General features: G+C 40.2%; 1 protein-coding gene across 1 annotated transcript; it reads right to left on the reverse strand.

Annotated features, from left to right (window-relative positions):
• Nucleotides 1–12,905: 12,905 nt before the first annotated feature.
• On the reverse strand, nucleotides 12,906–20,198 carry LOC149301241 (mitochondrial fission regulator 1-like-A). Its single transcript, XM_089484619.1, has 6 exons — nucleotides 20,085–20,198; nucleotides 16,953–17,057; nucleotides 16,075–16,184; nucleotides 14,075–14,283; nucleotides 13,214–13,523; nucleotides 12,906–13,020 (listed from the first exon to the last, which is right to left on the reverse strand). Exons 1-6 carry the CDS (start codon nucleotides 20,196–20,198, stop codon nucleotides 12,906–12,908), a joined length of 963 nt encoding a protein of 320 aa, XP_089340745.1.
• Nucleotides 20,199–23,722: the final 3,524 nt, after the last annotated feature.

Below are 23,722 nucleotides of genomic sequence, written 5' to 3' on the forward strand. Positions count from 1 at the left end.
TGAGAGGTATTGTGGGGGTTGTATCGATGACAAGGAAGTTCTTGCAGCTAAGATGGTATGCTTCTCTGAAGAAGTGGGTTTTTAGATGTTTCTTGAAAGTTGGGAGCGAGGGAGAATCCTGAAGGTTCCTTGGGAGTAGATTCCAGAGGTATGGGGCAGCTCGAGTGAAATCTTGTAGACGGGAAAAGGAAGAGGTGATGAGTGAGGAGGAGAGCCTTATCCCATGGGAGGAACGTAGAGATCGAGTATTGCTAATGAGGTCAGAAATGTACGGAGGAGCAGTATTATGGATGGCCTTATATGTCAGTACCAGGATCTTAAATTTTATTCTAAAAGGTAAGTGGGAGCCAGTGGAGGGTTTCACAGAGGGGGGGAAGCAGAAGAGGAGCGACGTGCAAGGAAGATGAGCCTAGCGGCGGCATTTAGGATAGACTGTAGAGGAGAGAGTCGAGACGGTGAAGTGCCAACCAGAAGAGTGTTGCAGTAGTCAAGACGGGAAATGATAAGGGAATGAACCAGGGTTTTTGTGGATTCTTGGGTGAGGAATGGGCGGATACGAGAGATGTTTTTTAGGTGCAAGCGGCAGGATCTGGCGAGGGACTGAATGTGAGGGATGAAGGAGAGGTTTGAGTCAAGGATGACCCCAAGGCATCGGGCCTGGTTAGTAGGAGAGATAGTCGTGTTGTTAATGGTGATAGAGAATTCAGGTAGTGGAGTGGAGATGGAGGGAGGGAAGATAATGAGTTCAGTTTTAGAAAGATTAAGTTTCAGGTAGTGTTGTGACATCCATGAAGAAATAGCAGACAAGCAATTGGTAATACGGGACAGGAGAGATGGAGAGAGATCAGGAGAAGACAGGTAGATTTGGGTATCATCTGCATATAGGTGATACTGGAGGCCAAATGAGTTGATTAGTTTGCCAAGAGAGGAAGAATAAAGAGAGAACAGCAGAGGGCCAAGGACTGAACCTTGGGGGACACCAACCGAAAGTGGAAGGGGTGATGATGTCTTGCCAGAGAAGTTGACAGAGAAGGAACAGTTTGAACTTTCCCAATGGAATATTTTATTATTTATTTTACAGAAAAGCAGGTATATGTAATGAACAATAAACTGTGGCTGAAATTAACCCCCAATGAGTCAGGAACACTGAGCTGTCGCCTCTTAAGTGACAGATTCTAGCCTTGCTATACTTATAGCAGTGCACCATTTCTAAATGAGAGTTTTCAAATGAATTAAAGGACACTAGTTTAAATATGTTAAAACATATATGGGCCATAAAAAAAAACTACATAGTGCAGCTCTTTTTCATATATGATATTGTATATAAAAAAAAGTTTAAAAACCCAAGATCCTTAATTTACATATTTCCTCCCATCCATGTCTAGATATTTACATGTTCCACACTCATTTATACGAGGTCACATGTTGGCACATAGTATCCATAAATAGCCAAAGATCGAGATCCCCAGTCAAGGGGTTGAACTGTTAAAGCATGAAGGCTTACCAAACATTCGCTTAACATAACAAATAGAGTAGATTTCATGGAATGGCTATTGATGATTTAAAGGGACACGCCAGCTGTTTGCAGCACAGGAGATATGTCCAGCCGGACAGTTCTCCCTGCACATGATATACTCACCTCCAGTCGGCTTCAACGTTGTCTCAACAAACACTGCGGGCAGACTACTGTGTACATACGCAAAAAGAGTTCCTATTCACTTCATTCCAGCGACAACAAATGTCAGACCACAGAGGACTCACAATTGGAAGAATCCATATTATCATAGTACTTTAATGTAGTAAGTAATACGTCTTCTCCAGAGGGGGTGTTACATTGTTTCTTTAGTCTATTACCTTTTCTTATAACTCTACCTGTCAAATCATGCTCTCGTAAAAGTCACAGCAATTTAAAAATCTTTTACATGTGAGAGAAAGATGGGGGGGGTGGTAGTTTTGCAACTTTTATTGAACAATTAAGAATTGCATGTTTTTGTGATTATTTCAAGATGTCATAAGATTGGGAGAGATATACCTCTATTTCTATTAATTCAAACAATCATTCTTTATATAATACTGAGCATCCCTTCACTGACTTTGTCTGAAACTGTCCTTTAACATTTAACACAATGTTATATAATACCCTATGTCACCACAGGCACAATAATAGTATGTTAAGTACATCAAGAACACTGGTGCCCAAGAAATAATGAGACACAGCTTTGAAAACAGTTTTATACAATTATGTTGCAACATGGAACTATCATGTGAGGCACTGTGGAAAACATTGTCTAAGGGACTACGTTGGGAATTGAGAAAAAATGGATGACACCCCTTACCCACTTAATTATGAATTACGAAGGGTCAATATTTATCTTCTCTTTGAGGACTACGTTGGCCCAGCATAATGCATGCTCAACACAGCGAATACACCCTTGTACTTGAGGGAGATCTACCCACCTGTGCAAAGGTATACGGCACTATTCATTAAACAGGACATGTACCGGGATGGGATAAATGTTAGTCATATGGCCAACATGTCAAACGAAGTCCCCAGTATTTCAGAATTGACATTATGCTACACCCCTGTCCCCGCTGCATTGTGGTATCAAGCAGGGTGTATTGCTCATGAATTAACACACTTCCGAGCAGTACTAACAGTGTAAATATTTTAGACATTGTGGCCTTCATAGCAGCACTGGATATGTCAAGACATGTTCTACGGTGTGATTTTTCTTAAATATTTTATCACCGAAGATCACATTCTCTTTCATACGTTCCATAGATTGGATGGACACAATGGACCAGTTATTCTCAAGATGGACAGCTTACTGGGAACACTTCCCACATGCAGGTGTAACTATCCTTATCAGCGGATGGAGATTGGGTCAGTTCCACTTTTACATAAATGCCTCTATAGCAGAGTTGGTTGATAAATAACAAGCCACTTGAGTACTTTATGACAACTGTACTAGAGCTGGTGATATGATCTGAAGTGTACACTCACCCTCTTGGGACTTTGACTTGCATTAGAATATATATATAAGGGTGCAGAGACTGGGTGTCGGGGACATTGGACTTGGGACAATTGATTATTAGCTCCTGTGTGGCATGTTTGATAAACATTAATCATACAATGCCTATTAGATATGCAAAGGTATGACCATTCTGTAAATTCAGAGTGCAGCCTCAATAGAAACCATTGCAAAGCATGTCTGAACAGTCAGAAACCAGTAATTATGCTCAAGCTGTGCAAAACTGACCTTTCCAGTCACTGGAAAACAGGTTTGACAAGGTTTTAATTCTTAAGAATGTCAGACAAAGGGTTAAAATTTGATCTAATTAAGGCCTTCAACGTATCACTATGGGTTAGTTTTCAGATGAAGGAGATTGAACATCATGTAATGCGTTGTACCTCACTCTTGAATATGTAGGCACATCAGTGATTATAAGTGACGGCTTTGGCACTTTACATAACTTTGGCTGATGTAATGGTAACACTTGCCACTTGCTGTTTATAAACCCACAACCAAGCCATCAATATGCGTGGTTCTCAACATACTCCTACCATACATCAGTGGGAACATATATATATATATTTATTTACATATACACACACACAGACATACAAGTTTACAATTTAAAAGTAAAAAGTTATTGGACGGCAGAGGAAGTCTCGCAACATTCTGTCGAATTTGGACGTTCTGCCAAGCAGACCCTCTCTGTTCTCCTCTCCAGCCCTCTTCTGAGTAACACACATATGTGCAGGACAACCCTTAGGAGCTGGACAGCCACAGCATCAAGCTTTCTGGTGTAACTTGTATCACAAATTCAAGATGGCGCCCAAATGTCTAGTCTTGCTTATGTGTACGTGAGATAAACCAACATACAGTAGTCACATAAGCGTTGCAAAGGTCTAATGTTAAAACTTTAAAGACTGGGTAGGAAAGATTATCACCCGTGTGTTAACGGATGTACCATTGCACAAGCTAGGAGATAGAGTCCTACAAAAAATAAAAAGAGGGGATCATGTAGACGTTCGTAGTGAAAGGTCTTTGAACTATTAATGTGCTAACATATGCACAATTAAATAGGCCCTTTGTTCAGTACAAAAATAAATCTCAATTGGCACGAATCTTTATTTCCCTTCATTCAAAGGCCATATAGGCTCTCACTAAGAGAAGAAAAAAAAAAAGAATTGGGCATCACTGTTCAAAATACTAGGCGTTATTCACTAAACTTAAATACTGCTTCAGAGTTTTTCAGCTTGTCTACTTCATTAAGGAGTATTAAAGGTCATCCCTGGGGGACTGAGTTGGCCATAAGGAATGTATAGTTAAGGAGAGGCATCCAAGAAATGTCTCTGGGGGTCTATTCACCAAAGAGGATGTCTGCAGGAGACAATGATAAATTTAAATTCTCTGATATCACTATACAATATCAAGGGTGAAAAGGGAAAACAGAAACGGATTTTCCAAAAATACAATGGGCAGTAGAATTAAAGTAGATGAAACAATGTAGTGTACCTTCTACATTGTTTCATCTGAATGGAAACAGCATACAAGTGTGAAGACAACCCTGCTCGCGAACATATATATATTTGTATTTGCCTCATGAATGTACACTACAGTAAGTTTTCCCAGACAGATGCGGTTTAACTTTTCGGATAGCACTCTTTCCAAAGGACTGTTCATTAAGGAAGCTGCTAAGAGAGGTAGTGCAGAGCTGACTTCCGTGGTAAAAGAGCAAGATCATTATTATTTATTGCTTTATATAGTGCCATCATATTACGTAGCGCTGTATATTACCTGTCATGCTATGTGACTTGGATTCTAACCCTTCACCCCCATTATCTTTTCCAAAGCAGCGGTCTTTGGGTTCTCTGGCTTGCTTTATGACATAGTCAGCGACAAACTGACATAGAATTCTCAGAAGCAAGCAGCTACAACCTGCAGTTAGCCATTATATACACTAATATATATATATACATACACACACACTATGTAGTCCAATAAAATTATTTCTGACTAATTAACATTTAACTGAAAACAATATGCTGGGTGCCATATATTGTCTAATTGAGGTTAAGGGTGCGAGACATCATATATTACAGAGTTTACCTCAACTGTTAGGACGGACACTTACAACCAATAACTTAAATCACACCTGGGTTTGTACAACAACCTTAACCTTACATGAGCTACACATAGCGTGACTTTCTGCATTTACAAACCACTGCATTCATCTACGTTTGACGTCATGAGTAAGATTCATGTGCTGATCTGCGTTTTATTAAGCCAACCCCGAGAAAAATAAATAAATAAATGAGTCCAACGACATCTGGTTATAAAAAAACTGGAAAATCATGAATATTAATCATAGTGCCAAGGCTGCAACTTAATTCAAAACAGACTAATGCGTTAAGCTCACTTGTTCAAAAGTCAATTAGGTACAGCTTATAATAATAAAAAAAAAAATAAAAAAAAAAATAAAAAATCATGCCGTCTTAAATAAAAATGTAAAAGGAATTCCACTGAAAATCAACCTTTTCCAAATTTCACCCTCAGCCATCCCATAAACATATGAACACCAATGAAATTAATAAGACAGGTAAAAAACAAAATGTAAATGTGAAATGTAGCAACTGAAACAGAAAAGCTAATCTTCCAGAGGGAATATACACCGAAGAATCCCACTGTATGATCCGACCCTCTACATTTTTACACTTTGACCTTTTTCTTCGGGGAACACTAAAAGCAAATTCTTAACACATCTGTGCAATGTCCCTCGGCCCACGGGCCAACTCCTGGTCCACCCCTCTCTTTTGAAGAAACAAGGTGAAGGACGGGGCTAAATCCAGACACCTTAATACATTCCTTTCTGAGCAAATGTCTTTCCAGACAGACTAATTAACGAAACTAGCCCAACAGCACTATGACTATGGAATTTAATAAGGAAGTCAATCTTTAATGTTGCCAAAAAAACTGCACAAGGAATTCATGATTGGCTTTAAGGGTTACCCAGGCCTGTTCTTGTTAACCCTTTAAGAGGAGCAATACATGGATTTAAAGCCTGCAGTGTAACTGGAGGGTTAAAGGATGGCCTTGCTTGCAAAAACCTAAATCAAATGCCTTAAATTCCTCCATATACAATGAGGTCTCCCTGCAGATCTAACGCTGAAGTGATCCGTGTTAAGGCAGCTGTTTGGAGCCACCTGATCTCCCCCTCTGCAGATGAGGTTACTGCAGTCATTTCCCCCTGACTAACCTCTGCTTGGACTCTCACATACCTCAAGTAAGATGCCTCCTCCTGCGCTTCCAAACTAAACCCAGTAATCCAGTCCAAAAAAAACCTACCGCAGTGTGTAACACGACTGCTTAGGTTTCGCTGATTCAGATCGGCGATCTATGGAATTACATCAATTAAAAAAATAAAGATCGGGTAACAAGGTTTGCTATCTACACTAAAAAAAAAAAAAAAGCCCACCACTAAATATTGATCTAAAGTGATCTTGCGGTAGGTATAAATAGCAATGCATGGAATGAAGAAAGATCGCCGCAAAATATAATAATCGATCGCAGAGATGCGAGTAAAAGAACTCACAGTCGGGGGGGGGTGTCCGCACAGTGGATGTACTGCAGAAAGTAAGACGACCCCATAGAAAGCCGGAGGCAGCAAACCGATCCACTTGGTAGCAGCCTGGATAGCTTAAAAAAAGGGGCTTGGTAGGAGGCACATGGAGCGAATCCAGAAAGCTGTTATGCTAATAGATCCCTTACCTTGCCATAAGGTGATCCGCAATCCCAGAACAGAAAACGTGTAAAAGTCCTTCGGAGACGTGCCATCCACTAGATCCTCTCGCTCGATCTCCTTCTCACCACCCCCCTTCACTTCCCTTCCCTGCAGTGCAGGGCTCAGACATCACATTCCAGGCAGGGGATAGTAACAATGCTAGGTGGGCTTCCCTCCGCCAGGACCTGCCTCCAGTCTGCTGCCGTCAGTCTTCTGCCATATAAGGAGAGGCTGGGCCAAGTCCCTAGCTTTACTCAGCAAAGGCGGGGCCCCAGGGGTAGGGATGGCCAGGAGGGGTGAAGGAAATAAGCAGACTTGGAAATGGGAGTGGGAGGAAGACAGTACGGGACAAGAGACCACTAGGAGGAGAAGCCGGGGTTCGCAGGCATGGGAAGAGAAAAGGGAGGGATTTAAAGTTTGAGGGCAATGGTAACAGTAAGGAAGACACACGTGCAAAGTCGGGAAAATGAGGGGAGCGATGGAAAGGACCAAAGAGGGTTTCTACGGAGGGGCAGGTAAGGTCAGAAAGTAAAAATATTTGGTGAGTAGAGGTGAGAAACCGCTTGATTTCAGAGCACCCCCCTCTCTAACCCTATGGTTTGCCCTCAGCGATCGTTAGACTTCTGGTCCTGTCAGCACATGCAGCAACTTCCTGTGGCGGGAGTGTTTGCTCGAAGACTCCTAGTGCTTTCGCTTCTAAGGTGCAGAGTCTTCTGTTTGTCTAGACTCTGGGTACACAAAGCTATAGCACAGTTTCGTGTGAATATAAAATGGCGTGACCGTTGGGTGTAAACAATTAATTAGTTCTAAAGAATGTACTTTAAGTGTTCTTAGGCCCTGTATAATTTGGAAATAAAGTGCTCTCGAAACTCCTAACAATTATTCTAACTAGTGGGTACAATAGTGCTGTTCCACAGTTGTGTCTATATACCTTTTTGGAGTTAAATATTACTTGACAACCCCTCGGTCGCTGTAAAGATCTAGCTCATACGGTCACCTCCCTTGGAAAGAAGTATTAAAATATAACTGTAGCATGGCTGCTCCTTGTAGTTAGGATGGTGGCGGTGGGGGGTGTAGCTCCATGAAGTCACACCTATGTGTTAAAGGTCACAGGGGTTTGTCAGTATGAATCCTAGGAAGGTCAAGGGTGGGGCCAAAAAAACAAGTCATTATCCACACCTTCGGACTCGAATAATTGCTGTCTGCAGCGTAGTCGCTCCTTCTGGGTCCTTCCCACTGGAACTTCTTACTCAACATTGTTCCCTGGTACCCAGTCTTAGTGACGTATGGGTGCCCATCAATAATTGCAATCTAGTATAAGGTTATGCTAATTTTAAAGCTCAGTTTTAAAACTAAACATTTTCGCTTTGTCGACAGAGCTCTCCTCCCATTGGTCAACGCATTTGTAAACCTGTTCTCAGGTATGACTAAGAGTCCTGCTATTAAGGATATCCTTGCTTAAGAATAAATGAGTCAATTACTATTTTAGTATTTTGACTCATCACAGCATTAAAGGAAATTTCTACCCAAAAATGTTGTTCATCCTTAAAGGCATAGTTTACGGCATCTAAAACCCTCGCTAACTACTTTGAGTACTTTTTTGGGGGTGGAGGGTTTCTGAAGTTATCCACCTTCTCTGTGGTCTGCTTCAATCAGCTAATCAATGGCAGAAAAGTCCATGTCCCCCATTGGGAAAGGTAGGGACTGGAGCTGACTGATGGTAAGTATTACATGTATACTCATATGCATTAAAGTGCATATGATGGCTGTTAGGTGAATAATATAAAATATGTACAATTTATGTGGCAATTAGATGTCCCTGTCCTCGCTTGATTCGGAAAGCAGTGGGAATGACTATGGACAAGGAGTAAGTATTGATGTTTGATTCATATAGCATGATCATATTCGGCCAAGTTGTACAATAAGTAAATAGGACATAAAAAGTAGTAAATCATACAATTATTTTAAGACAGGGCTTGACAAATTTGTTGTGAATCTAGGCGCCAGCTAAAAATGTTAGGAGCCAGGATTTTTTTTAAACTAACAGTTGGTTAGGAGTGATCTGATCATCATCAGCCCACTTACTAAACTCACAGCATTTGACCTATATATTTTTTTTTTTAACTCTTTCAATGCTGATGTTCCATTGGAGCACAGCATTGACTGATATTTAGTCCCCACAAGCTTTTGGGGACAAATGTTAACCCCTGCAATGCCACAAATGTGTCATACAGGAGTTAACGCTGCACTGTCGCTCTCATGGAGCGATCAGGCAGCAGGGGGGTGTTGTGTCAGGTCCCCACACTTGTGTGAGGACCCAATCAACACACACTGATTCACAATGAACACACCTTAAAGCTGGAGGTCAGTTTGGATTACTTAATTATCTATGGCACGAAACTGGCTCTAAGCTGTAATTTTATCTTTTGGGTTTAAGCATTTCCTCTCAGAAGTATTTTTCATTTGGTAAGATAGAGATAATGACTAGTTAACAATATAGTAAACAGAGGTTAAATGCTAACTTTATTTACCTCCTATTTTCCCTTATTTGTATACACACCAAAACCCTTCTATACACGCAACTATTTTATCTGTGTGCGGGTATATATTATACGAGGGATGTTAGAAAAGTTTCCTCACTTCTGTATTTTTGCTGGAAACTGTTAAGGCGGGAGTAGTAATTGGCCGTGTTCTACCGTATCATGTGAGTAGTTCTGTCTGGCAAGCCGGCTGCCCTTGCAGTTTAGGATAAGCGTTTTCACCCCGTGGTAAAAAAGGCTGTGATGCTTATAAATGGCACCATAGAGGAACAGAGTTCTGTCATACACTTTTTGTGGGCAGAAGATGTGCCAGGAGCACAAATTAATCTTCGCATGTGTGCTCAGCATGGGAATGAAGTTCTCTCACGTACAGTCACCTATGAGTGGATGCAGAGTGCTCCGGCCATCCATCTACTGCCATACCCACTAGGAATGAAGAAAGAACCCTGCAACTGATTCACAATAACAGAAGAGTAACAGTTGAGGTTGCAAGAAAGCTGAATGTGAGTGTTGGATCTGCCTATGCCCTGATTCATGTACCTGTACCACTGAAGTACAGCTTTTGAAGTGATCCAATGCTGGCCATGGCAATAAAAGCATCCAACCAGACAGTCCTTCCTACCATGTTGATAACGGGTGCACAAAGTTAGGCGTTGGTTTACACTGCCTCCCTGTGTTGCCAAAGTGATATTACAAGTATAGTGTCTTCGGTCTTGCCTTATACATTTTGAAAGTCTGCATCCCAACTCAACAGAATCTTGTATCAAGTGCTTTGCCAGGCCCCATGAACATCTGTGTTGTGCCTCAGCTTTAGCACTCATGTAATTAATTTAAAAGGAGACACTTAAAAGTATTTTAGGAAGCTGTCCCTCTCCTTTCAACAGTTTTTAGAGAATTGAAAGCACTTTTTCAATTACCATAGGTCCAGAATTTTGGGGAATGGATTTGGTAATCTTGCCAGCCAGCTCATGTAGGCTACAGGGTTCAGAGCTGCATGTTTTGGTGACCAACGCATGGCTCCATATCTATTACACTTCAAACTTACCAGGCATTTATTTTACTTCTGCTGTGAACAGAACAACTTTTCTATTGCTCTAAAACAGACACATGTCATTCTCACTAGGTCATTGATTCCAGGAGTAATGAGTAGCATTTTCCCCTCTAACAGTTTAGTAAGGACCCTCGCAATGTAGGTGTGCTACACCAAGACTCTGCATATAATTTAGTAAGCATAATTATAAAATAACTGCACTAAAGACATGTAATTCACCCAAATTTATTGTACATCACAGTGAGTTAAAGTGACACATGCAGTGTCATAATTCGTTCTTTTTGCCTGCGCAGTATCTCAGGCCAGCTGCAAAACGTCAGCTAGCAGACTCACATTTTGAGTTCAGCTAGTTGGCTATGTATAAACTCATTTTACTGTGTTTGTTAAACAGTTTTTCCAGTGAAATAGGACAATGATGCATGTAAAACGTATACCGAGGTACAGGCCCTAATCACAATTTGTGGTTATACAGGCACATGTGGATAATCTGTCTCTGCTGCCACCATGTGTTGGTATCACACCTTGCAGCAGTAAACCCTTAATTTCTAATTTAAATCTAGAGCAATCTTCAATTCAGAATTTGCAGACCTTGAGAGCTGCCTAAAGATCTGTGCAACAACCGGCAAAGACCTCTCTCCAAACAGTTTCTCCCTTGCGGCGAGGGTCCAGTCACAAGCAGCATCTGTGGAGAGGGCAGTGTTTGCCTAGACTGCCGACTTGCACTTGTGTGGGGGGTGCTTTTCATAGGTACTATTTGATATAAAGAGGACCTTGGTCAATATTGGAGTTTCCAAATAATATTTTCCCATTGTTCATATGGTTTTTAATGGTACATGTCCATCTTGACTTGAAAATTCATGCCTGATTTGCAAGCCTCTACTTAGAACCTTACAATAACAAGTCAAAGTGGTAAAACTACATTTAAAAAAAAAAAAGCTTGATTATGAGTTCAGACTTAGAGTGATTGGGACCAAATGGTAAAACAGGTCAGTTTTAATCTGTGGTAAGTAATTCGGCAAAAAAACTAATCTGGAAGGCCTTTTAACAGATATTTACGGCAAAGAAAAATAAAGTAACTTGCTTTAACTGATTTACATTCTTGTAACACAATGTCTTTACAGAACATTAGCATAAAAAGCAGCAACCTGAATTTAGGAAGGACTATCTGGCAGCATCTAAGGGTGGTGCCTCAATTATGCAGGATATACTAACATGCCCTAGGTTAAAAAAAAAAGAAGATAGTTATATTTTTCAAGAACGACATTGTAGTCATGTAACCGCAAATAACACGGGTGAAAAACAGTTGAAATTAGCAGAACATACCTAAAATTGCTGTCATTTTTCTCTACCGCCCAATAAGCTCAACTGAATTTCTACAGCTGTCATGTCACTGTTGAAGACAAGCAGCGTTATATAATGTAACAGATCTAACCATTAGCTTATATCATCCACTTCTTTTAAACACATACTCTTCCAAGGCAACAGAAACACTAACAGTTGCTAAAAATTTACCAAATATACATTCTTGTTGTGAGTCTCAACAAGCTGTCAAGGAACCAATGAGAAGGCACATGTTTGCAGATAGTGCCAGATCTAGAAAAGAAAAACAAAACATGGTGTGCTAAGTCACTGCCCAAACAAAATGTACTCTTAATTCTGTTCATTTTTCATGTGCATTTTATAATCATTTTTATTTTAATGAAGTTACGTACCATTTAAGTACTGGCTTTGTACATTATAAGATAGGTTTATACAGTTATTTATTTAGTGGTAAATATTTTTTTTTAGGGGCTGCACAACCTTCAAACAAAGATATGGAATAAAGCTATTTCATACATGTTAACCATACCTGAGCCTACTGTTTCTATGTGGAAATCAATGCTACTGGTCAGAGTACACTGTCAGTGTAAACCAGAAGGACACATGGCAAACCTTGTTCTAAATCCCTGTTTACCTCCACATTCCATACTGAGACTGTTCTGCTTTTTAAAACCATGTTGCAATGACAAATTATTCTATATGGAGAGCAGATTGTGGGGAAGTACTGCTGTTCCTTGTACTGGAACACCACTATAGAGGCTGGCATAGTGCAGTTTATGCAGAGATATAGAAAAGCCTTTGCCTTCGTTAACAAGTGTATACGCCTCACAATATCAGCTCTTATTGCTGCCCTGAGAGCTATAGTGCCCTTTGACATCAGGTTGTTGACTGGCCAATCCTTTCATTCAGACATTCTGATTCACCTACGTTTCTCCGTAAAGCCTCAGATTACGTAGGTGTTCCTTAGCAACCAATACCAATCAAAGTATATAAATTCTCCATCAGCATTACCTACTTTTAGGATGCATTAAAAATATTTGTAATCTAAGAGCCGAACACACTCGTTTCTGGAACCAAGTATTTTCCATCAGTGCTTGGTTAATGTATCTAAATTCAAACAAAAGCAAAATAGTGTTGTCCTTGAGGTATTTCATAACAAAATAAGTGACCTTTTACAGAACTAATACAGGAAGAAAATGTTAAACTTAAATGCTCTTTTTAACCTCTCCTTGGTCACAAAGTGCAAACTTTTGCTTTAAAACTTCAGATATAAGATTGACGGGATCATCCTCTTTGTGTAAATATTGGCTTCTGCTGGACCTGTCAAAGAAAAGAGTGTTTTATCAGATTTATATATAAAAGTAGTATTCAATTACTTTTTTCCTGGTACTGCCCATTTAATTTGACCCTCTAAAAAAAAAAAATATATATATATATATATTTTTTTTTTTTTATTTGAATACAAAATGAACTCAGACAACTTTATATAAAATGATAATGTATGTAACGTTACCAGTCTCTGTTAAGTTTCATCTTGTGAATATCTTTCAAAATTCCCATCATGTCTGCAAAACTGTTTGACTTTGAAAGGCAGAGAGAGTCCTCATCATCATCTGACACATTTGCCTCAATAGGCCTCTGCTGACTGATTGAAGAATCAACAAGAGAAGCTGATGAGTATTCGGACACATCTAATTCATCTTCCTCTGTGATATCGCTAATAACAAAGGAAGTGTTCGACTGGAAAGAGGGGCCAAAGTCAGCGAAGGAGGTATCAAGTTCCAAATTCCCAGGTAGAGCATTTGATGTGCTGCATGGTGATGCTGCAAGGGATAGTAAACATGTACATGGAACATTTGCATTTGCTCAATTTTTGCAATCTGTTCACATTTCTGATTTGTATTGCTTTTCACCTCATATGCAGGTAGATTGTTGCTAAATAACCACCTATAGAGTACTTTAGTATCTGTACTCTGAAGTAAGATAGCTATCCCAAGTTATCATTAAACTTCATATGAGACCAAATATGGGGGAATTCCCTTGGGACATCATAAATTTTTGTCGTTGAAAATAAAACTTTGTTTTAAAAAAAACAAACTCCTGGCTCCTAACTTTTTTAGCTGGCTCCTAGATTCAAAACAAATTTGTCAAGCCCTGGTTTACATGGGTACACTATTCACAGGAAAAGAGAATAATCGCTGAACCGGCATAGCGCAAAAATGGCAAAGTTGCTCTGGGACTTGAGGTACCAAACACCCCTGGGACTGAAGGGGTTAGAGACAGGAATGTGCTGAAACAAGATGGGAATGAAAACATAAGGGTGCTAGCAAGTCCGTACCATGTTCGTTTCTGTTAAATGCACTTCGATCCATACCTGTGTCTGTAGCGACAATTCTCGCAATCTGACTCCTTAGAAAGCTCAGTTCATCTTGTAAATCTGCAGATCTGTTTAGAGACACGCCAGGCTTCTTTAAACAATACATTCTATCTTCTTTCATTTTCAAATTGGGAACAGATGCGTTTCTCTGCATCACCAGAAGTGGGCTTGGCCTCCATTTATGCTTCAGTGGCCTTGTGTCACTCCTAAAACAGAGTAATACTTTAGTATATAATACGAATGGCAACAATTCACTCATCAGAAGAGCACCTGAATAAAACAGAGTTCTCTATAATCTAATATGATAGATTGTAAGCTCACAAGAACAGAACCAGTATGTCTTAACATGTTCATATTATTGGTAATTTGTTTATGTGGAATGTTTGTTACATAATGTGCTGGTACCGTACAAATAAAACGTAATGTAATACACTACCCATAAGTCCAAGTGTTTTATTACACCATTAAATTACACCGCATACATGATTTAAAATTATTTTACTTATATAGCGCCAACAATTTACAATACACATATTTAACGAGTATCATAAAACTAGAATTGACAGACTAAGACAAACCGATACATTCAGTGGAGAGAGCCCTGCTTGCAAGCTTACAATCTTGAGGGAATGGGGTGACAAACATTAGAAACAGAGAAAGGTGAGAGATAGTGTGGCGGTTGTTTCAGTGACAAGGAAGTTCTAACAGCTAAGATGATATGCTTCTCTAAAGAAGTGGGGGTTTGAGATGTTTCTCGAAAGTTGGGAGGGAGGGTGAAAGCTGAGGGTTCGGTGGAAGTATTGAGTAGGGGAGTATTTTGTTTATAATGGCAGAAATGTATGGAGGGCCTTATATATTAGTACCAGAGTTTTAAGTTTAATGGTAATTTTGTTCTATACTTGCATAGCACAATAAAACCGCATTTTTTAGAAATTATTTTCATGTAGAATATGCAGAACAAGCACAGTGTTTTTTTTTTACAACGATGGGGAGGACCTATTAAGTGGCATTTTTCTCTCTAGGCCAAAGTACCACCAGCTGCCCCCCACACTGCCAACAAATCTCAGTGCTCTTCCTTGTAAGTACATGCAGCCTCTGACGAAACGAAACTGATAGAGTGTGCAGATTCCGCACAGTGATATCTCTTAACTGGCCCATAGATCAATGGCGCTACAGGTGGCTTGATCATCTCAAAGAAATTGGCTCCCAGTTATGTGGCAGAGGGTCTGCCACCCCCTGGACCTGCCACCCTAGGCCAGAATTTGCTACTGCCCCTTATTAAATTTCCAGTTTTATTCACATTCTGCTGTTGGTCTGCATATAGCATAACCCAAGGTTTTACCAGTATACATTATTGTTTGGCTAGCACAATGCTATTACGTAAAATACCTGATAATTATAAACAGCGGTATAAATAACTACATATTACAAAAAAGGGTATAGGAAATAATAAACATAGATGAACATCTGTGCTCTCTCTAGCGGACACTTCAAGTCCAGAATGAGTATATAGAACCTCTCCCGCAGTGCATGAACACTTAGAATCTAAACTTTAATGAAGATTTGCAATACAGATCACTAATTTGCAGGACAGTGGGACATTTTAATTCTGACATCACTATGCATTATGAAGGGCCAAACCGAGTGAGCGTCACCTACAAAAAGCACCGCATTCACCACGCATAGACAATAAGACTGGAAGATTTCTTGAAGTTAATTTTATTCATTTACAAATGCATTATGCAGGTTCAGCTTGCCGAGGTTGGCCCTATTTAGTAAATACATCTCTGTGGAATTGGTGTAAATTGACATACAAGAGGATGGTATAACCTTTTGGAATGCTTTCTTGGATGGGCTTTTAATCAATTCATTTAAATGGGCATTCTTGCTGAGCTGTATGAGAACAACTCCTTGAGAACATGGCAACATAAATGCATGTATTAGTTATTGAGTTTATTTCAGTGTTCCACATTGTCTCTTTGCAAAAGAAAACATACCTGACTCTTGCATATGTTTCATCATCATCTGCAGCGATCCACTTTATATCAGCGAGGGTAGGGACCATGGGTGCATTAGTAAAATAGAGATCTGAAGCGCTTGGCAAGGCCTATGAGAAAGTTACCAGTTACAAAGAAAATTGCAGTTTTACTTGCATGTAAAGGAAAGTCACTTACAGAGCAGTAAAACCTTTACTTTAAATTACCTAAAGCATATTGGTAATAAATAGGTATATATAATGCATGCATATTAAAGTCTTACACATCAGGTTATCTTTAAAGAGGAACTCCAGCCAAGATCACATAAAAAAAATACATATTTTTTCATAATTGTGTACGTTTATGTGTTCTAGATCTGACACCTTGTGGCTTTTAGGGGTTAATATCTGTCTCATTAGGGCACCAAGTCAGTGCTGGGCTCCTATAGCACAACAGCATTGAAAGAGTGGGAGAAAAAAAAAAAAATTCTAGCTCTGACCAGGAAGGCATAGGCATACCTGGGAACTTCTCGGCTCCGGCTACCCGGAGCTACCCGGAGCCTTCCCTTGCGGGACACGGCCAGGACTGCACGCCGATGACGCACACCCGCTCCTGCGACCCGGAGGAGCAGCGCTCACCCGGCAATCTCCGGGTCAAACCCGGAGAGTTCCCAGGTATGGTCATAGGTGCTTCCAAGTATATACTGGTTCCACATGTTCTGCAATTTCATCAGTAAAAGGTTTTGTACGGCAGTCCACAGGTAAAACAGAACAGAAGCCGTGCAGAGTGTAATTAATCATGGAGTCTACAGTGTATAAGTTAAAATGTTCTATTCAATAGGGTGGGTGACCAAGTCATGACATCCAATTATGAAAACTTTAACTGTACTTTCTCATTACCTCGAAGCAAGCTCTGGGGCAGGGCTTCAATGGTAGATGAGACCCAATTCTCCTCACAAGACTTCGTGAAGCACCACAAGGCTTGTTCTCCCAAACTGGAATAGTCTGAAATAAAGAGGTCACATAAGTGTACATTACAGCCATTACACAAGACGGATCTGTACTATGAAAAATGAAAATCTCTATACATTTTTATTCCACAGTGCAAAATAATGGGGGGGGGGGTAATGTATGGAGATGGTGGTAGATTAATGAAACAGCCTCCAATCAGAAGTGGTAGATGCTTCTACGGTAGGGAAATAAACATGCATGGGTTAGGTATAAAGCTATTGCCGTTATTTGATTTTGTTCTATACTCAAAGGCAAGTGGACTATATTGATGTTTTATTACTATATTATAAAAGTACACATTTCATCTTCCTAAGCATTAAGGATTACAATGGCCAACGTGCTCAGCTGGCCCTGCAACATGTATAGCTTAATCAGAAACAGCTAATGTCACCCCATGTCTACCATTAAATACATGGGGCCAGTTCAGCCCTGCTGGACCAATACATTAGGCTTACACTTCATCCATTGATAAAATAATTTCTCTGACATGTCTCAGTGGCAAACACGGCACAGCACTTACATCTCAAGGTCAAGAAACAGTCATTACTATAGCATACAACCAAAAATAGCCAGTAATGTTCATGTTACAGAGGACAAGTAGTACTTTGGAGTCTAGGAGAGAGTGAGAGTGAGAGTGAGTGTGGTTCTGGCTGTAATGTTTTATAAAGGCCAACCTAATCTATAAGCATCCGGTTGCTCATGTACAGAATACTTTCATAGCTAGTCCTCGCAACCTGGAGACAACACACCGATGCGGCATAGCATGCAATGTAATCATGTAAATACGGATGCTTCAACTGGAGTCCAATACTGCCTACGCAACCCTCACGTTGTTAAAAACCGGCTCCCCCCCCCATAATACAGGGCTATGCGTAAGTTTGATGTCAGCACAGGCTACTGTCGCCCCCCATGAAGTCTGGAAACGTAGTTAACAATGGATTTACTGCAGTCTATTCACACTGGGAAAAGCCCAAACTAAGGACACGCATCAAGAAGACATTATGTACATTTTCCTTAAAGTAATAAACTACCTACTCAGCACACATTATTATGCATAAATTATATCACTTTAAACTAACAGGTCACTGTGTGTGCGGATTTGGCTAGACCAGTATACTTAAAATATTTACTTTAGATTTTTGGTTTTGCCTGTAGTGTATGTATAACTTGTTTGTGATGTTTGAGGATTATTATTATTATTTTTTTATTTTTTTTTAAAGAATAAGGTTGCCGTAAATATCTAGGCTCATACTACAAAAAGGGCTAATCCTAAACATATTAAAACATTTGAGTTAAACGCAACTCTTGATGTGTCTGTATTAATGTATAGATTTTTTTTTTACGTATGCGTTAAGTGCCCAAATTAACTTGTACAGTGCTGTGTAATTTGTTGGCGAAATATAAGGTAATAATAAGAATCTCAATGAGTGGCATCTTTAAGAGTTCATACAATAAGCTTTTTTTTGTTGAGACTAAGTTGATTTACTGTGGTTTATTTTTCTTGTTTCTCTATTATTTGGTTTACATCAGATTTTGCTATAATCGATAAATTGAGCTGACTCTTATTACCCAATACTATAGTATATTCATACACTTTATTCATTTGTGCGAAGGAACTTTTGTGGGATATTCTTGACCGGAGCAGATTAAATGTTAGGGTTTTTTTCAGTTTATTTTTTGCTTGTTTTTATAAGAACTGTTATTTTGGTGCATATTTGTGAAAGAAGAAGGAACCTGGTTAGCCAACGCCATCCTGTTTAAAAATGTAGCTGGGCTCCTGAGTGCAATGCTACATGCTGGGGATAAATTGCAGAGGCCGCCTCAGACCAGCTCCGACCCTCCTCTGCTTTTCGGTTGCACCATGAGAGTGATTGTACAGCGTTAATCCCATCATAGGTGCGATCGCGCAATTGCAGGGGTTAATATTTGTGTCCTCAGTCCCCATAAAGTTTGTGGAGACAGAATCACAGCCCATGCTGTACCTTATGGAGCACCAGCATTTAAAGAATACACAAAAAAAAAAAAAAGCTTCAGTAGTAGTGACCTGGAAGTCAAACATGCTTCCAGGTCACATGCTGTCAGACTGCAGCAGTTTAACAGAGACAGTCAGGAGTTCACTGTTGATCAGATCATTATGACAGCCACTAGATGTCCCCCTCCCATAAGCGACAGCAATCACAAAAGAGGGGGTCATCAAAGGTAAAGAAAAAAAATTATTCTTTTGGTCAATTTAGTGAAAACTACCAGTTTTTTTCTATTAAGTTGCTTGAAATCACTAAAGTATTGCAAGATGAAAAATGCCATCTCAGCTCATCAACTACATAGTAGAAAGGGCCAAGTCAGCCGCTCCTTAAAGGAGAAACACTCGGATTCTGGCCGGACTGAAAGGTAGCAAACTTTTCATTGCATTGTACAGTGACTTTAACCACTTGTGAATGGAGAGAATAACTTTTCTACACGTAAACACGGTGATCAATAAGATTTACTATGGCCTACGCATCAAAGAAAACTAAACGAACAAGGACACCACCGCACACTAGACATGAAGTTTATGGTAGCAGGCTTTTCAGCATGCAGCTACAAACACCAAGACACAAGGTCATGTTGGCAATGTCCTTTATAGCCTCGATAGCAGAAACACAGAAAGAGAAAAGACACATATCGGCTACATTGCTCAATGTTTCTGTATGAGCATACATGAAATAATCAATAGTATCAAATCCAAGCTATTAAAAAAAAAAAAGTGTGTTGCTTTTTTAAGCTTAATAGTAAACCATGATTGTCCTATTTCCAGTGTAATTTATCAGGCTGATTTTCTAGATCTAAAGAACTGCATAAATCTATAGCCTCTATATGTAAAAATGCACAAACGCTCTGATCCGGATGCTTTGATATACTGAACACGAGCCACCCCCGGTAAGCATGCGTCATGCTGATTTAGGAAAAACATACACAAGGCTTTCTTTTATATAGATGCCACACTGACCCTCCTAGGCTCCTGTACCCGAACTCCCCACTTACCTTGTTTCTCTTCCTCCGCCCGTTTCTCCGCCCCTCAGGGGTCCCGCAGGCCTCAGCTTCTTCCATCTCCTGAGAGCCTCGATCTGACGCAGTCGCTGGGTCCAGCGAAGCCATGGTGAATACTTAAAAAGCACTGATTAAAAGCTGTACACGAAAGACCCCGCTCAAAATGCCGCGCGGCGCCCCGTTACACCGGCAGCTGCAACGTCTTCTCCACAAACAGTAGCAGACGAAGGGAAGCACTGCAGCCAGTCAGAAGGAGAGATTTCTGCATTCCGCCAACGGTAAAGGATTGAGCAGCATTCTACCCAATGGGAATTCGTGGACATGTAGCTCTCCAACCAATTGAAGAGAGAGGGGTGTGCGCACACCCAATAGTATGCAGGACGTGTCTGGGGAGCATCCAATGGCAGGCACTTTGTAGCCGAGATGTTGCTGTCCCGTTAGATGAGCTAACGGAGATTACGTGATACGGTTTGTGGTTCGTGGCTGTCAGACAGAAACAGAAGGCTGACATTTCAGCATGTTGGAGGCGAGCAGCCAAAAGAACATTTGGATGATAGTAAATATATATTTATAGGCTGAGGTAGATGTCTTATTCGGTCAGCTTCTAATTCAAACCAATAAATCTTTAACATCAAATTAGTCTTATGAAAAACAACAAATACATTGGCTCAGCAATGTTGCCTTTGTCTATTCATTGGGGAGGCCTGTTATGGTACTGTGATAATTACATCCTAGGAGATAAAGGTGAGCAGGCAATGCAATAAAGCATTGCAAAAATTACTAGCAGAAAGAGGTGGTTCTGCCACTTTATAGATCTCTGGTCAGGCCTCAGCTAGAATAACATATACAGTTCAGTAGACACCATGTTCAGATGGATAATTACGTATTTGAAATAGTAAAATGGTTTGCTGGATAAAAATTATCGGAAAAACAAAAATCTCAATCTAATGTAGGGTGACCGGACGTCCCCGGTTTACGGGCTTCCACTGGGGCCCTGCTGCTTACCTGTGCGTCGTCTCTTGTACCGCCCAGGGGAAGCAAGAACCCAGCAGAGTCACGTCAATTTGCGTCACATCACATGACCCTGCTCCATTCCTGCTTCCCCTGGGTGGAAAACAGCGGTCCCCGCGGAAGTCTGTGAGCAGCGCCAAGAGATCTGCAGTTCAGGTAAGAGTGGGGGAGGGTTATGAATGGGTATGCGTGATTGAGGGAATTAATGAGTATTTGACTGAGTGAATCATTGACTATCTGTAAATGAGTATATGAAAGCAAAAAGGACCAAAATTCCACATGTAAAAACAATAAAATAAAAATAATACTTCCCAACATGTAAGCAGCTACCAACGACATTCTTCCTCAAAGTGTATACAAAAACGAACGGTAGATCATGGAGCACATATACATAGGGAAGAAAACAAAATACAATAATAGTGTAATATGTTAAAAATAAAAAAGATTTAATATGGTGTAAGATCCACTCACAAGCAGGCTGGATAAAACAGGCTCATCAAGATTCAAAAGATTATTCGTATTAAATAGCTTCTTAAATCTTTCACGTTTACTGAACCCACACAAGTCATATATATATATTTTTCAGGACAAGAAGGGCTTTCTTTAGATACAGTTATTTGGATTGTATCATATTTACTATAAAAAAAAGTATAAACTATGGTGAAAAATTGAGAAAAAAAAGACTTTTTCTGACTTAAAAAAAAATAAAAAAATCTTTTACTCATCTATAAAAGCTAATGAAAAATCCTGCTAAATAGATTTTACTATTTGTCCTGAGTTTAGAAATACCCAATGTTTTTATTTTTTTTCTGCATGTTATGGGGTAATAAGTACAAGTAGCGTTTTGCTATTTTTTCCAAATCTGGTAATTCTTCCCCCATGTGCTATTTCGGGTATCTTTGAAGCTAGTCAATGTATATCAAACCATATATTTTGGAAGACTAGACACCCCATGGTATTCCAAATGCTAGTATTTTAACTCTTTCCATGCACTAATTCTACCACCAGCCTTTGTCGAAGTTTGCAGTAGTATTTTTGTGTGTATTTTTCCCACGCATGTTGTACTTTAGATATAAATTTATAGCCCCTATATGTGTTTAGTAACATCTCCTGAGTACAGTGATACCCCCCATGCATGAGTTTGCCTGGCTGTTTGGGGGAAAGGGGCCACATTTGAGGCATGCACATTTTTCAATGTTCAACTTTGGCATTTGGTGATCCACTGCCCACGCCCTATTGAGTACATCTTTGCGCCCGGCCAATTCAGTGTGCCCTATAAAACCATATATTTTGGAAAACTAGACACCCCAGGGTATTTTAAATGCTGGTATTTTAACTCTTTGCATTTTGCAGTAGTATTTTTTTGTGTGTATTTTTGTGCTTAGGAACACAACAGAATAACCAAAAAAAATAAGAATAACTAAAAACCAACAAAACATTGTATAATGACAAATAAAGGTGATCCGGAAGATACATAACCAGACACCAACGGTTTTCAAAGATCTCGAGCCCTAGGGGAGACAGGCGGTGAGGAACGAGGCAGAGAAGCAAGGTGAGAGCGAGAAGAAGGAGGGGGCCTCAAGCACTGCTGAAATATCATTTCAGTAGGCCCCGGAGACACAACAAAATAGCAGGAGGGGCCCCATGATCCGGCCTTGATTATTGTAAGGGTCAGGCTTGACCTCAGATTGGCCCTAGGCAAATCAAGGGGGCGTGTGGCCACTTGGCTATTTAAGGAAGGCCAGGGGTCGTTTTTAAAATTCTGGAAGCAGTGAAGAAGTTTTCCCTCCCGCCCTGTTATTCGTGTAATGTTTCTGGTTTGTGTCCTTTGGGTGGGGGCACGTGGTGCGGCTTGACTTCGTTGGCGGGGAACTGAGGTTCCGGTTGGCTGTTTTTAGGATACTTATTCGTGGTATCTGGTTATAATTGGGTGGTTTCTCATCCGAGGTATGGAAACCGTGTTTATTTGTCACGTTTTGTGGGCGTTTCCCACAGGCACGGTCCCAAGGGAATGAGGGGGCCGTTGTGCTTATGCCACGTGCTAGTGCGGTTTACGGCTCGTGGTAGGGGTGCACGGCAAAAGTTGATGACAGCTCCCGGACGGAGGTGGAGCTGTCTGAAAAGGATGTCGGTTTATCCTTAAGGGGTGTGGTAGTAACCTCCATGGGGTGAAGTGTGGTAGTAGGGGTGGAGGGACCCTAAGTCATGGAGGTTACAATGTTACAAAGTTATGTACGTTTAAAATTCAAATAAAGTTTTACGTGTCACAGTGCTTTTATAATAAATAAAGCTGTGGCCTTTTCAAAATCCAGTTGATTGTCCGGCTCATTTATTTTATGGTACATTACATTATGTTTTAAACCCGTTAGCATGACCCACAAGCTGTCAAGTGCTGGGATCAAGCTTGTCCATTAGTAGCTTTTTTTTTTTTTTTTTTTTTTAAACTTCTTTATTGCAAGGAGAAGACAGAGCATATAACAGAAAAACAATGGTACGCAGAGACACGGTGACAGATTAGATGCAGACAGTTACAAGCAATGGACAATTCCAAAAACACATACAGTGCAGGTAAAAACACTTCCTCAATCATAGAACACCTGGCCACAACACAGATATGTCGT

This window comes from Sceloporus occidentalis, unplaced genomic scaffold (genome assembly GCF_023333645.1).
Source record: "Sceloporus occidentalis isolate IW3139 unplaced genomic scaffold, rSceOcc1.0.p SCAF_22, whole genome shotgun sequence".
Lineage (NCBI taxonomy): Eukaryota > Metazoa > Chordata > Lepidosauria > Squamata > Phrynosomatidae > Sceloporus > Sceloporus occidentalis.

Excerpts from the sequence above, each read along its gene's own strand:
- LOC149301241 (XM_089484619.1), bottom strand. The coding sequence starts at position 20,198 with ATGGCTTCGCTGGACCCAGCGACTGCGTCAGATCGAGGCTCTCAGGAG. Across the intron at positions 16,185-16,952 it reads GCCCCAGAGCTTGCTTCGAG|GCCTTGCCAAGCGCTTCAGA; the intron begins GTAATGAGAAAG and ends ACTTTCTCATAG. Across the intron at positions 14,284-16,074 it reads GAAACATATGCAAGAGTCAG|GAGTGACACAAGGCCACTGA; the intron begins GTATGTTTTCTT and ends ACTCTGTTTTAG.